The sequence below is a fragment of the Takifugu flavidus genome, chromosome 8 (genome assembly GCF_003711565.1).
Source record: "Takifugu flavidus isolate HTHZ2018 chromosome 8, ASM371156v2, whole genome shotgun sequence".
In the NCBI taxonomy this organism is placed as follows: domain Eukaryota; kingdom Metazoa; phylum Chordata; class Actinopteri; order Tetraodontiformes; family Tetraodontidae; genus Takifugu; species Takifugu flavidus.
The window spans coordinates 10972332-10987207 of record NC_079527.1 but is presented as its reverse complement, the minus strand read 5'-3'; the positions used below and the strand labels follow the sequence as shown (position 1 = coordinate 10987207).

General features: G+C 48.1%; 1 protein-coding gene across 2 annotated transcripts in view; it reads right to left on the bottom strand.

Moving 5' to 3' along the window:
- The window catches only part of LOC130529872 (metabotropic glutamate receptor 7), a 56828-nt gene that overhangs the window by 21150 nt on the left and 20802 nt on the right, over positions 1-14876 (bottom strand). For both annotated transcript variants that reach the window (XM_057040528.1, XM_057040527.1), the window contains exons 2-6: positions 13400-13616; positions 6772-6907; positions 6154-6308; positions 2884-3021; positions 1218-1418 (exon numbers count right to left, since the gene is read on the bottom strand). In XM_057040528.1, the coding sequence (XP_056896508.1) occupies positions 1218-1418; positions 2884-3021; positions 6154-6308; positions 6772-6907; positions 13400-13616 (847 nt within the window). The remainder of the gene's footprint in view (positions 1-1217; positions 1419-2883; positions 3022-6153; positions 6309-6771; positions 6908-13399; positions 13617-14876) is intronic.

The window sequence follows — 14876 nt, the reverse complement described above, 5'->3', positions numbered from 1 at the left end:
TTCATTCAGAGTTCACGAGTGCGCATGTAGGTGGTAATAAATCGTTTGAGAGAGAAAAGAAGCGACGACTCTTCATTGCAAACATTAGCGATGCATTATCAAAGCCCCTTCTCTGGCATAATGCTGTAGCGATGCTGTGGATACATTTCTAATATCCGCCCGGCCATTATGGCAATATGGAACCTAAGTGAGACAGTAAATCAGTCAAATGCAGATGTTCTTGCTCGATCCAGCATCCTAACTAGCAACCTCTACTGTGGGGGGAGGCGGAGGGACACAACACTCCACAATGTTTTGAATGGGATTGCAGTACCAGCTGTGGCCACATGTGCTGAGGAAACTCTGAGTGAAGAAATTAAATCCTCTAATAATGTCGAGGAAGGAAACATCTGGATCCAAACCGAGTTACAGTGTCCTGAAATGATCAGTGATCGGGGCGGCTCTGATGGAGCCGTGAGGGCTTTTCCTCAGTTTGGGGACTGTAAACGCTCCGTCGCCTCCATCTTTGAAGCCCGGGCAAAAGAATTTCCAGAAGTAATTGCTTGGTTGACCTCGGTGCTCTGGCTGAGGCGTGACGTGGCTGAGGTTCTCACAGGTATGGCGGCGCCACGTCAAGGCTGAAACCGGATTTTCTTTTATCGCATCAGACGATGTGCCGCCGCCACTGTGGCTGCTGATGTGATTATTTATCAAGTCAAACAGAATTACAGCCACCCGAACAGGCAGGAACGACTCTGAGGAGGGAAAACCTTCAGCCAAATATGAAGTTCGAATAGATAAAAGCTAATTTTAACAACTGATCTGTTTATCCTAAAGTTTCTCACAACAGGACGGCAGTAAAAACCAGATCGATGGGACCATTATGGCCTTCCAAAAGGTCATTTTGTCTGGATAAAATGATGCCGCTCTCTGAGTTTATGCAGGTTCAGTAGATTTATCGGCATCAAATTTCGTAAATCTCATCAGATTCTGAACGGAGGTGAAGTTATTTTGATCTATGGGCGGATACATTGAAGACACGACTATTATTTCATCTGTTATTCTTTTGCGATGGTCTCTTGTTTCCACTCTATGGGGGAAAAAACACCATTTTTCAGTTGTTTTGACTTGACATTTTAAGACACTCTGAGCTACAATCGCGTTTTGGCCACCAAATCAACAACATAAAACATCTTAATGAACCGATCGACCAGATCAGGACGAGCAGTTTGGCTCACCGTTGAAGCTGGTGTTGCGGATGTACTTCAGCAGTGTCTTTCCTTCCGCGGACTCCATCCGTGGGCAAACGCCAGGATAATCGGGGCACAGGTCCTTGTGCATATTGTGCAAGGCGTGGGCCATGGCGTACACCGCGTCAATCACAAACTGCACTTTCCCTTCCTGCTCGTACTTGGAGTCGATTCCGATGCGCTCCTGGCCTGAGGGAAGAAACGAGAAAAAAGGGGACTTGGAGCCAAACACATCATTACCCAGCAGAGATTACAGCATCTCGGAGCTGCCCGTTACCTCCAGCCTCCATTTTACTCAGCACATTTTGATTTTTCTGCAGGAACAGAGGTGAAAATGTGTATTCAAGCTGAGTTTTTCACCAACGTAGCAGATCAAGAAATTTAAAGAGGCGTGAAACAGTCCACACCTGAAGCCCTCAAAGATCATCCGTATTATAGTGACTTGCTCTTCAGGAGTATCCAGATGGAGCTCATTTATGTCCTCTCCACAGCGCGTTGCCCTTTAGCTACGACTAGCTCACGACACTGTCGCGCCCCTCGCATGCATAATGTCGCAGTTTTGTTTTTGGCTGCAAATCGAATCATCCGGCGAGTGAAACCCGCACCTCGAAGAATGAAAATTATAACAACGAAAATACCGGCGGTGTCGGAAATAACAATAATTATCAGCCTCCGCTTTATGAGCGTCATTATCGTGATTATGATGTTAATGGGAAAAAAAACAACAAAAAACTCCCAGTAAACACTGAAGTGTCGCAAAGTAACAGGAAATATTGGAGAAGATTCCGAGAGGGAATGATTGCGCTCGGCTGTTTGGGAGCAGCTGCTAACACGACACGTTCAGGGAGGCGGGAGACTTGTTCGACCTGAAGGAGGTCAAGCGCAGGCCTTGACTCTCCTGCCGCTACCGCACATTTCAGCCCACACGTAACCTTTCCTGAGCACAATGGAGATGCATGGAGCGCGAGACGCATGCAAACTGCATTTATCCCTCATAAATATCAGCTCGGCCCGGACGTTGGATGAACGGGAGACGCGGAGACAGTTTCTCCGGCTCGCTCCGCTCCACGTCAGCGGGGACGCTCATCTTCGGTCTTCTGCCAACTCCAGATTGCAATGAAATCAAATCCTTCGGCTAACAGCGGTTTGCGTGGCGCCGCCATCGCTCTCATTGCACATGCGAGCGAGATTAATGCGGCCGCCCCGCATCGTGGGCGTCGCCCTCGTAGATAATAAATGCGGCGCGACGCTTGTCACCGTTGGCAGGGAGTTTAGGTAATAACAGCATGCATCACCGTTGGGAACGATACTGCCATTACTGCCACCACAGAGAATGAGCGCGTGAACGGTATTTATCCTGCCCACCCTCATTCCCCCCCATTATTTCTGCTCTGGGAGAAGGTTCCGCACGCTTCGCTCAGACTGAGTCGGAGCTGTGTCACGGTCACGCTGTGACTCGGGCAAGTCATGAAATAATAAACTTTCCCCGTCCTCCTCCCGCTGGTGGTAGCTGCCAGAGCCACGTCTCGCCAGAAGAGGACTCCGACCACAACGTGAGTAAAAGGTCAACCTCACGGAGGCTGATTAAATATGTGAATCTTCCATTCGTGTAATAGCCCCGAGCCTGAGCCTCCCTGGTGTCGGCCTGCTCTACCTGTGCACTTGCGGCTGGTGTCTTCTCTCTTGGAGGAGCTGAGAAGCCTGCAGTCGAAGTTTTCCTCCCAGAACTCGGCAAACCACACGTTCCTCCGATTGTTCTCCAGCGTGAGCCCGGTGAAGTATTCATCAAAGCCTGGGGAATAGAAGGGGAGAGGAAATGGGAGAGCGGCTCACTTCCGCACCAATTATCAACCTGGAGGAAATGAGGCAGAACTGGTGCATCGGGGGCAACGGTGGCGCCGGCACCAGCGCCGGCTGCTCGGTGAAAACACACCGGCAAGCACTATTTCCTCAAAAGTTGAGCACAGTGGTTCTTCTTCCTCTCGTTCCCCGTAGAACTTTAATCACTTCTTTCATCTAGGAAATTACATAAATTAAGAAACAGGATGTATAATAAATAACGTCAGGAGCGTAAGTGGTGCTGCTGCTGAGGCGCCTCAGGCTGCAGCAGCAGGTCAGAGAGGTGAAGCTAAAAAAGGCTCCTTCTGCCCTTCATCATCCATCGCAGTCCAGACAGAGCGACGGCTTCGGCAGAGCTTCCACACGACACCGCTGCACTTGCTGCACTGATGCTAATTGGCTCTCTTGTTTGTGCAGCTTAACCACCTGCTGGGGATGAAAGAAACCGGCACATTCGCCCTCTTGCGATTGTTTCGGGCTTTTTTGGTTTGAGAAATGTGTTCTGTCTGGGGAATCATTTGGATTATTCCCATCTCTCAGTCTCTGTCTGCGTCTTCGCACTCTCCTCGTAGTCGGTCGTGGGTAGGTGATGAAGTCTAATCAGAGCTGAATGATTCAGCCAATTTTACTTTCCCAGAGACGCCGGTGATTCATTGTGGATTAATACGCTCCTTGTTGTCTCCAGAGTATTCCGTTTTTCTTTGCTAAATGTTCCCTAATTAAAGGAACCTTCATAAACCTCAGACTTTCAAATTTCCTCAATTGTGATGATGAGTGGTTATTAGCATTACGACATTAGACGGCACATGCTGACAATATTCAATTTCTCTGGGGAATTTATAAATGCCATTCTGCTGAATGCCGTATAATTTCCTCGTTCGCTTCCTTCCCCTGGCGGGGGGATTCATCTGAACCGAGGAGAGAGAAGAAGGAAAAAAAAAAACTCAACACCTAGGCACTTAGCTGGCAATGACAACTGTTTGGTCGGTAACGATGAAAAAAAGAAATCGACAAATTATCAAAAGGAGAATAAAGCTCGGCGTGTGACGAAACTCTTACTAGCCGTTGTGAAGGCTGAGCTAAAATGGATGAAAATATGAAGCTGCGGTGACGGCGAGAGTTTGACGGTTTCCAGATGCTTCTGCGGGAGTCGGGCTTTCATCACGACGTGTTCAAGGTCACCCCCCCCCCCCCCCACCAGGAGCAGCGTTGTAAGTCATCCAGCAAAATGAAGACCGCTCGAGTAGAAACAGATCAGGCAGATGAAAGTGGGGGGAGGAGCTACCTGGTATTCACAAAATATGACTTAATTGATCCAGGCTGACAGTCGGCTCATCAGGGGATGTGGAAAACGGTCAAGGCCGAGGCGTTTTCCAGGAAAGTCTGGCGTGCTGGGGCGTGCACGTTATGATTCAGGTTTAGTGAATCAGAGCAACAGGAGAGAAATGGCGGCGAAGAACGTGACCTGACCTATAAGCAGCTTTCATTGTTGCAGACAGTGGCAATGGCGGGAATGCACACGTTGGTTTATTAGCAATCACACATTCCAGAGGATGAACTCTTGGCCGGTGCCGGTACGACCTCAGACTGGGCCGTTATTTTAAATCTCTGCCTCGTGTCATTGACCTCATAATGTCGAGGCTCCCGTCTGTGCGAGGCTCCCATCTCCAACGTGGTCTTATTGCCTCCCCGTCTCCTCTCCCACTTCCAGACTATCTCCTCCCTCGCGCGAGCCGTCCGGCAATTTCTTGCGTGCGCCCTCATTTTCGCAAGACTTTTCCTTGCGTCAATTCAGTTTTGTATTAAAGCTCAGAATGTCCCCCCAGTGTCGGCTTCAACATTTGGGAGCAGTTCTGGAATATTATTCTTCAGCTAAAGGCCCATCCTCCCTTTATTGAATATCTTCAAATCACTCTCTTTAGTTACATTTTGTCTTAGCTATAATACTGTCCATAGTTTTATTTGAAAATTAAAACAGGGATATTCTGAATTAAGACTTGGGTGCCCCTTGGATACTGGGGTTGCTTTCAGACTGGGGAAAATGGTGATAGCCAAGTATTTTACACATTTACAATTTATAAGTAGTTGGAAAATGCCTCACCGCTAGTGAAGAACATTATGGTATTGGGGCCATCGAGGACAGACGCTACTAGGCCTGTTTTTCAAAGGGGCCACTTTGTGTTTTGAAGGAGATATTTGGTGCAAAGTGCCATTTTTCAGGCAAAGACCACTTTCATGATGTGGCAGATGAAGCAGAATCCATTAAACCTCCGAGACATGGAAGCTACTGTATGTTAGCACCTTCCAAAATCTCCACCATAACTACAAACTACACCAGGGAACATCCATTGAATGGTGACTATAATAGGATAGCTTTTCTCACTCTCTCTGCTTGAAGGATTGGTAGATAAAACCATCAGATGAAGAAGAAAGGCCATTCCGAGTCTAGGAGTGTTAAGCTACACATCAATGGAATGGCAGGGAATGTCAAAGCATAGCTAATAGCTGCTAGCACTATTTAGCACTGATTTGGAGAGAGCCTGGAGATGAAGTGTGTGATGCTGTGACTAAACCGTAAGAGAGGAAATCGCAGCACCAAGATCTGGTAGGCAACAATCTTTTGCTGAGTACATCTGAGCACTGACACTTATTTAAAACACAATAGAATTTTTGCATCATTTTAGATGTGCCCTATGTAATAAAGTCCCAGGTTTACAGTAAACATTTGCCGGTCCTCAGCCTTTGCGACTAATGTCTAAATGATGGACTCGCAGCTAATGTGTAAATGATGACCTCGTTAACGGCGCGCTGCATCAAAAGGGCCGTTGGATCCCTGGTTGCTACTGCACACATTAAAGCTGGAAAGGAGAGAAAAGACTCAAACAAAACACGGTTAAAAATTAATTAAAGTCATTTCTAGTAGAGCTAGCATCAGCTAAACTTTCAGTCAAAACCAGGATATCCGTTCAGTGACCCCCAGAAGTCATGTAGAATTCATGTTCAGTAGTCCGTAGAGGAAAGAAGGTATGCGAGTGTGACTGTGTGTGTGTGTGTGTGTGTGTGCACGACTGTGTGTGCAGCCTACCTTCGATGGAGGAGCGTTTGGGCAGTATAGTGATGGCTCCAACTGCTACGTCCTCGAACTGGTGGATGGCGCTGCTCTTGGCCCCCCAGCTGTCAGAACCAATCCACAGGAAATTGCCCACCTGATTGGCCCTTTTGGTAGCATTGAGAACTTCCCTGCAATGACATTTGTTGTCAGTTTTTTAAAAAGCGCCAGCGCTGCCATCGCAGCCATCGCAGCCATCGCAGCCATCGCAGCCATCGCAGCCATCGCATATCTAATAATGGAAAAAAGCAGAGGCAGCTTTATGGAAATGCTACGATGGAAAAAATCAATCGTCGCCATTATTGTGTGTTTAAAGGTTAAAAAGAGTTTCAGCAGAAAATTAAGCTCTTATTTACTCATTTGGATTTTACAGACCCCCCCCCCCCCCATCAAAAATAAATAAAACAGCACCTCTGCTGCGCTGTTGTTATCCATATTCCCTCTCCTGCTTGGAGGTGTGTTTATATTTGTTTTTGTCAGAGGTGTGTTTGTCTAGCATGCTTGGCGGATCTGTGCCTCAAGCATGACTCCAGGAGCCGCAGCTCCGTGATTAAAACCCCAAACGTGGCGCCCCATCAACGCCGCACCCCTCACCGTATGTCTTCCTCGTTGGCGAAGATGATGACTGCCCGCGAGTAGTGTGTTTCCAGCAGCTGTTGGATCGCTTTGTCGTAATCCTCCAGCTTGGGGTTGTGGGGAATTTTCAAAGACTGGGCGATGCAGATCCCACCTTTTTTTTTAATAGGGAGAAAAGAAAGAAACGATCAGGCCTCTGGGACGACCGCAGCCTTTCACTCATTCCCAAACAAACAAGCAGACAAACACAAAAGCCTCGGGTCAAAATAGCTGTTTCCCGCTCCCGCGAAGAGACGAGAACACCATCCCGAGACTTTGATGACGCTGTCACGTGTGCGCTACATACATTTACATGTCTGCGAAAATCTGCGCGCCCTCCGTCTGAGCCCGGGATCGCTCCGCGGAGACATTGGGAACGCAATCCTGGAAATTCAATGATGCAATTCGATGCCAAGGGAGAGATTTCTACTTTATGGATCAGAGGGAAAATCTGACGGCTTACCATCGACTTTTTACTTAAAGTCATCGGACGTGGAGGGAATCAGCTAGCAGAGGTGCTAATCGCAAACTGGCTGGATGTTATTACTCATAATGAATCACTCAGACAGATCGCCGCCGCTGCGTTCGTACAGAATGAGAGGCGCTGATTGCTCCTGCGCTTTGATTAATAGATATCTGGCATAGCGTGTTGCTACGGTTGGCGTCGAGATGCTGTTTTCTTTGGGATCGCGTTGAACAGCTCATTAGAGGGGAGAAAACTTCTATCGGCAGAGTTCGTCTTCACTGCCGCGCGGTGATTACGGGTCTGGGGGGGCGAGCTCACCTTTGAGTCAATCTGGATAAACACAGGAGATGATCACCTGTGTGATATAACGGCGTAACGACCGCGGGCCCAGGCTGGGGGCAGCAACCGGCTTCTCCAGTCAACAGCAAAGCTTTACCCAACCCAATTAAAATTTCTCCCACTCAGGCAATTTAATAGCCTACCCAATAACCTTTCAGTTGGAGTTTCCCTGAGTAGATGGAGGAATGGAAAGAATCTCTCTAATTGCCATCCTCCTCAGGCTCATTACTTTGATAAAAACAGCTTTTAGCTAGCAGATCTTCTCCAGTCACAGATCGCTGTGGCGTTTGTGACGGCACAACAAGGCAAAATGACAACCCGAACATCCTCGTAACTGTAGGTTGTGCTTCAAACAGCAGCAGGAGGAATGAGGTTCTCTTTCCCCCTTTTTCTGAGCAAGAACATGTTTTGGGCGCGTAAGCAGAAGCCTGGGATGGCGGCTGTTGGCTCGTCCCTGGAAATGGACTGAACATAAAGCGCGGAAATCCCGGAAATGGCTGGAAATAGCACTCGTTAAACCCCTTCTGGTACCCTGTTAAAATGAAACAAGCTTGCCCTCATTTGTGCATCGAGCAGCTCTCCAAATCACAGCGACTGCTTTCAACCAGAAGTCTGACACAGTTCCAGGTTTCTGTTTTAGAAACGCTCGCGCCATATAATGTCGGATTCCACCTTATTAGGAGCAATTTCTGTTTTCATGCATTGCGCCTAGCATGATTACCGGCTGGAATAATAATTAAAAAAAACAGGAGACAACAAGACAAAAGATGATTAAACTTTCATGAAACTGCATAATGAAAAAAACAACCCCGCAGGCTTGTATGAAGAGTTAAAGTGCTATAAGCCTTTTGAACAGTGATATATTATAGGTCAGAAGACTGGGTGATACAGACAGAGACCACAGGAGCCACTGATGAAGATAAGAAGCATTTGGAGCACATCCCCTCTTCAAAGAGGTAGAGAGAGAGAGCGAGTGAGAGAGAAAGAGAGAGAATGAGAGAGAGAGAGAGCAGCGGAGCCGAACATGCTGGGAGCTTAAGAACGCTCTGCAGGCCCAGGACTGACGGTTGAATTATTGAATGCCTGCAGAATGCCTCATCTGTCAGTCAGTCCACTGGTCAGATGGCAGGTATGATGGAAAGGTAAGCATCGTATCAGCACCGCGGTGCCGCGGGCCGGACCGCCTTCAGCTGTCACTGGAAGGCATTCGGAGAACTTAAAAGAGTCCTCGGCTCAAACAAGGGGTTTAAAGAACAACCACGTGTCTTGGCTCGAGACGTGTCCTGAGAGACAGATGAGCGTCGGTTTCTGGGGGGATGAGGTGTTTCATTCCAACGCGCTCCAGATATAGCCAGGAAATGGGATTGCATACTGATTCTGTCCTGGGTTAGGCTGCTCTAGAACTGCAGCCAGAAATGCCATCAGTTCTGCTTGTTACTGATATTTTCTGGAGCCAGCGAGCTAATATGAAGCAGGGTCGCACCTTCCAATGATCCAGCTACTAAATAACCTGCTGTGATTTCAGATGTGGGGAAAAGAGTGTGTATATTATCAATTTTTTGGTATATTTACGGTTGAATTCTTTAGCATTTCTTACATTTTTTGTTAATATCAGATGTGGCGAAGCGACACGCAGCATCTCGATTAGCTGACGATGTTCTAATGAAATGCATCCATCATGAAAGGAGGTTCAGGTAGAAATACTGTTTCAATTATACGGCATTCCCCATCAGATACACATTTTGCATCCTTTCATATATGGAATGTTGTGGGGGGTTGTAATTATTTTTTGCCTGGAAGGATAATTGGTGTACTTTATTGCTGGTTTGGATCTGAAGCAGATGATGAAATCAGTTTGAAATTAGAATGCAAAACAAAATTAACAAAATTATCTCTGTGTTACACTTCAGTCGGCTGCTGTATCAACTAAACTTGTTTAAAATTCTTCAACACAGTTGCACTTTAGATGGAAAGGTGGCTGCTTAATTGTCCCCTGTTTTGATATTATGATCAAACATAACGTATTTGCACTACCTGATCCACTTACAGTAATGTAATATTTCTTGCTTAATGATGAGGTGGTGACCCCGAGAGTGTTCGTTCTCCTCCTTCACCTTTCACGCCTCTGCTCCGCTGTGATGAATATACCTGAGACTGTTTGAATGATCGCGATGGCCAAATTCATGCAGCTCTTGGAAGTTTTCTCCCCATCTGTCTGAGCTATAGGTCGTGTGATGCTTTAACTGCCTCAATTATTCATCCTCCCTGCCCTTGGTCTGGAAAATCCACTCCAGGCCTGGAACCCAGTGTTGCTTAGTGAAATACAAATTCCTTTAAATTACAGACTCTAGATGGATTCGACCTCTCCCCTCCCTTCACCCGGCAACGCAGCACTCCCCCATATCTGAACCTCCGGGGGATCCATAATGCTGCAATTACATTTATCACCTCGACATTCTCAATGCAGATGTGCTTCCTCCAGAGGCTGACACACGGGAGCCCATCAAAAGCGCCTGACATGCCGTTAACTTTGCTATTCTACCTCTGAGCGCCCTTCCGTATCCATTTCACTGCTGGTTGGGGACCTGGCAATGTCACTGGGACATGCAAAAGTGTGGCGGCCTACTTTAGCAAGTCTGCGGGTGCAGCAGGCTTTCTCCCCAGTCCTCTCCCCAGTCCATCCCCAGTCCTCTCCAGTCCTCTCCCCAGTCCTCTCTCCAGTCCTCTCCCAGTCCTCTCCCCAGTCCTCTCCTCAGTCCTCTCCCCAGTCCACTCCCCAGTCCTCTCCTCAGTCCTCTCCCCAGTCCACTCCCCAGTCCTCTCCCCAGTCCACTCCCCAGTCCACTCCCCAGTCCTCTCTCCAGTCCTCTCCCCAGTCCACTCCCCAGTCCACTCCCCAGTCCTCTCTCCAGTCCTCTCCCCAGTCCTCTCCACAGTCCTCTCCACAGTCCTCTCCCAGTCCTCTCCCCAGTCCTCTCCCAGTCCTCTCTCCAGTCCTCTCCCAGTCCTCTCCCCAGTCCACTCCCCAGTCCACTCCCCAGTCCTCTCTCCAGTCCTCTCTCCAGTCCTCTCTCCAGTCCACTCCCCAGTCCTCTCCCCAGTCCACTCACCCCTCCCCAGTCCTCTCTCCAGTCCTCTCTCCAGTCCTCTCTCCAGTCTCTCCCCAGTCCTCTCCCAGTCCTCTCCCAGTCCTCTCCCAGTCCTCTCCAGTCCTCTCCCAGTCCTCTCCTCAGCCCTCTCCCAGTCCTCTCCCCAGTCCCTCCCCAGTCCACTCCCCAGTCCTCTCCCAGTCCTCTCCCAGTCCTCTCCCAGTCCTCTCCCAGTCCTCTCTCCAGCCCTCTCCCAGTCCTCTCCCAGTCCTCTCCCCAGTCCACTCCCCAGTCCTCTCCCAGTCCTCTCCCCAGTCCTCTCCACAGTCCTCTCTCCAGTCCTCTCTCCAGTCCTCTCCCAGTCCTCTCCCAGTCCTCTCTCCAGTCCTCTCCCATGCTAAACCAGTGCTACTGTATTCTCTTGCTAGCATCTCTCACTCTCACACAGCCAGACGGGATCTAAGAATACAGCGTGCTGGCAAGCTGCAGCAATCAATTCCACAATGATACATTGTGGGAGGTTTTCCTCAAATGCAAGTGTTTTTATTTCATCAAATGGGAAAGCTGAACTCCGCCGCGCTGGACCAGATCCAGACAGACAGAGAAACACAAACGAGATTAGTCTCTGCCAGTTCTACAGCAGCCAGGATGGAGGTGCACAGGTGCCTAAAACAGGGAGGAAGGGGGAAGGAGGGGGTGGGGGGGTGGGGGGGGGGACCACAGCAGCAAAAAATAAAAAAAGGCAGAGATCAATACGGGCTGACCATCACTCCGGTTTCAGCTGGGAGTAATGGGCAGCCATATTGCATTAGTCCTGGATGGCTCTCCTTGAAGTGGTGAGGCCAGAATCCTTCTAATGCATTTGACATTTCAGTGCAACCAAACAGCAGCAGGAAACCAAAAAGTCTGGGGGCCTCGAGGATCTTTGCTGCTGCTGCTGCTGCTGCAGTTAAGCAATTCCCTGAAAATGTGCTTTTATTTAATGTGCTCACGATTCACATGGAGGAGCTCCTTATACCGACAGGGATATTTCCATCTTATTCCATCCCAGCAGCTCCTGGAGCAGAAATGCTGCCTTTGAATGAAAGCTTTGATTATTGTTTAGCTATTACATAATTAATGTGTTTACTAAAGATAAGATGCTATTTGAATTCCCATGTGTATGGGAATACAAAACCTTCTAAAAGGGGGCTGCAGAGAGATGAGTCAACAACAGTCTCATAATTCCGGATCTCCAGTCTGGCTGGTCAAGAGGCGAAAGAGAATCAACATGTTTTTAAAGATTTTCATGGTGTGGGATGATTTTCTCATTCCAAGAGCCTTAAAAAACAACTCATGAAGATAATTATTCATGTATTTAATTTAGCTTTAATTAAAAAAGTTTTTGGAGAAATTAAAGAATAAATGAAGAAGCTTGTTTCTCACCTTTTGTTTTAACCAGATAAAAAAAGGAAAATTGAAAAGAAGTGCTTTTATTGTTACTATTATTGTTGCAATTGATCCTTTTCCTCCATTGTCGCTGAGAATCGTGGCTGCGTGACCACACTAGACGCAAATGAACACGGATGAAACATTCATGCCTTATTCTCGTCGGTGCCTGTGGGATATTATTAGCATTTCCTCATTTCCAAGGTTTCCACACATTATTCCACCACGAGGAACACAGATCGCTCCCTACAGGTTTACAGGAAACGGATCGGAATCCGAGTTTGGGTCAAAATGCCCGCCCCTGTGTTTCAGCTGTGGAATGGAGGACCGCGGGGGCTAGTCCAGGCTAATGCTTCTTCCAGCATAGGAAGGAAAAAATATGTGAAATTGATGGTCAAGGATTGGTCCAAAGCCACCGGCCTTTGTAGGAAATTGTCTTCGGCGGTGCAGGAGTGCGTTTCTACAAAACCAGCCTCTGAAAACTGCTCCCAAGCACTTTTCCACAGACGGGGCACGCTGACGGCCGCGGCCGTCGACCTGCCCGTGCTCGGCTGATTGCATCACAGCACAAGAAGCAAGTAAATGAAGCGCACGTCGCTCCCTCACGGGCAAATCACATTGTTTGATCCTCATTGTGACCCAACCCAAGCCTGAATGTGAGCTTCCCAGCGTGGCTCTTTGAGCTGAAGGCTTGATTGTGACTTCAAGCAACAAAAGGCGGATGTTACCTTAAAGGAACCAACAAATAACACTGATTTTTCAGACCGCGGGAGACCTTTACTCCCCCTCCAACTGCACCAAATATTTACAAACCCACTCCTGGTCTAGTGCTGGAATAACAAGCGCTCGGGTCTGAGCCGGCTGACCGCAGAGCTGACTGACTGGCTGTCCTTTTCACCAGCGTGAATGTGAAGGCCGACGTTGCCACAGAAGGCAGAAGGAACCAAGCGTGCGTCTGAGATCAGCAGGCCGCATGCAGCAAAAAAGAAGAGCTGATTACAATTTAACACAGTGACATCCCATAAATGCAAGCTGCACTCACTATTGTGAAGCACATCCTCCCTCTAAGCCATTTCCCAACATTTCTGGGATTCATAAACTCGCTGGGGAGCAAGAAGTTGCCGAGCGGATCAATAATTCAGTCACCCGAAACAGGTTTCCAGGATGTACTGCAAATGCAAAAGCTGTCTCCCTCTAGTGAGGAGCGCAGCAGCAATCACACAGAGGGAGGCGAGGAAAATAAACGGGGACGCTTAAATTGCAACTCATTATTAATCCTTCTTACCTGCTTCTTTAGAGAGCTGCGTGAAGGCCTCCACTCCCTTCTCGCCATAGCTGCCCTCGGAGGCGATGGTGGAGACGTAAGTCCAGCCCAGGGCCCGGATGATGTCCACCATGGCCTGGGCCTGGAAGGAGTCAGGAGGAACCACCCGCGAGAAGAAATCGTAGCGCTGGTCGTCGCTCAGCTCCGGGGCTGTCGAGGCATAGCTGATCTGTGGAATCTTGGAGAGAAGAAGACAAGTTGGGGATTACCAGAGAGCCGGGATGCATTAACTCTGGAGTTGGTCTCATCTGTGCGCGGAATCGTAAGTGACGGCTCGTTCTGGGTACGCAGATCCGTCAGAAATCACTTCCTGTTCACGGCGGAGGACTGAGCTTCTGACCCGAGGCTGACGCACACGGGTGACAGTATTGTTCAAAGCCTCCAGGCTTAAGGGGGGAAAAGTCATTCAGCAAATCTGTTTATTTACTTTCTCGCTCTAAAGTTAGCAACACTAATTTCTGCTGCTGGCAAAGACGTGGCTCATAACATGATGATTTTTTTATTTTTATTTTGTCCTTGCAAATTGTCAATTTTATACATGAATAAACAAGATGTGAAATCCACGTTTAGAGCGCTGTGCTCGGGAGGGGCCGCAGGCCCGTCTTTAACCTTTGACCTTTGACCTGGTCTGTCACATGTAGTATACTCCTGCTGGCTGGAGACTTAGAATGAACGCACTGACATGAGAGTGGTGTCGAGGTTTCGGCTCGCCACAGAAGCCTGAAGGCCAATAACCTTCCGTTGTGGACTAGTTTACTTTACAAATGTGTCCAGTGGAATTTGAGCAGATGTGAGTGAGATGAATGACAGACGTTCAACTCTCCAAATTCTGATCGTGAAGAGTTTAAGTGGTTTTAAAACCCCCGACGACCTTCCAGGGTTCCATTAAGCTGTCCTCAAGTGGCCAATTCAGATTTCTAATATTTGAGAACTATTTTAAAGACAGAAGAACTACATTTGCATAATTAGGTGACATAAGAATTAGCAAGGTTACTGTCCCAGTTTTCCAATGAATGAATGACCTGAATGACATTACTGGTGAAAAATGCGTCAACAGACACTTAAATAAGATAAAAAGCATCGTAACCACACTTAGCACTGCAAGTTAACGACCTGCCGCAGGTAAATGATCTTAACAACACCCCATTTTAATTGAACTCCTCCGGAAAATGCAAAGTGGTGTGGAGGAGGGTCCCTACTAGCTCACGGATGCTCTCCTTGCCCCCAAAGATGGGAAAGAGCTCCAGGTTACAGCCTCAATTTGCGCTCTGATGATGTAAACTGAACTTTTCTGCACCAGGAGGTGTGGATTTGGGATTTGGGAATCTATAAGTGGACAATTGTCACACAGGAATAGCCTCATTATTGCACCCCAGAACTGGACCGATTTTAAAGTTATTGGGAATTATCCCTGCCAGCCTCCGCTGGTGCATTACTT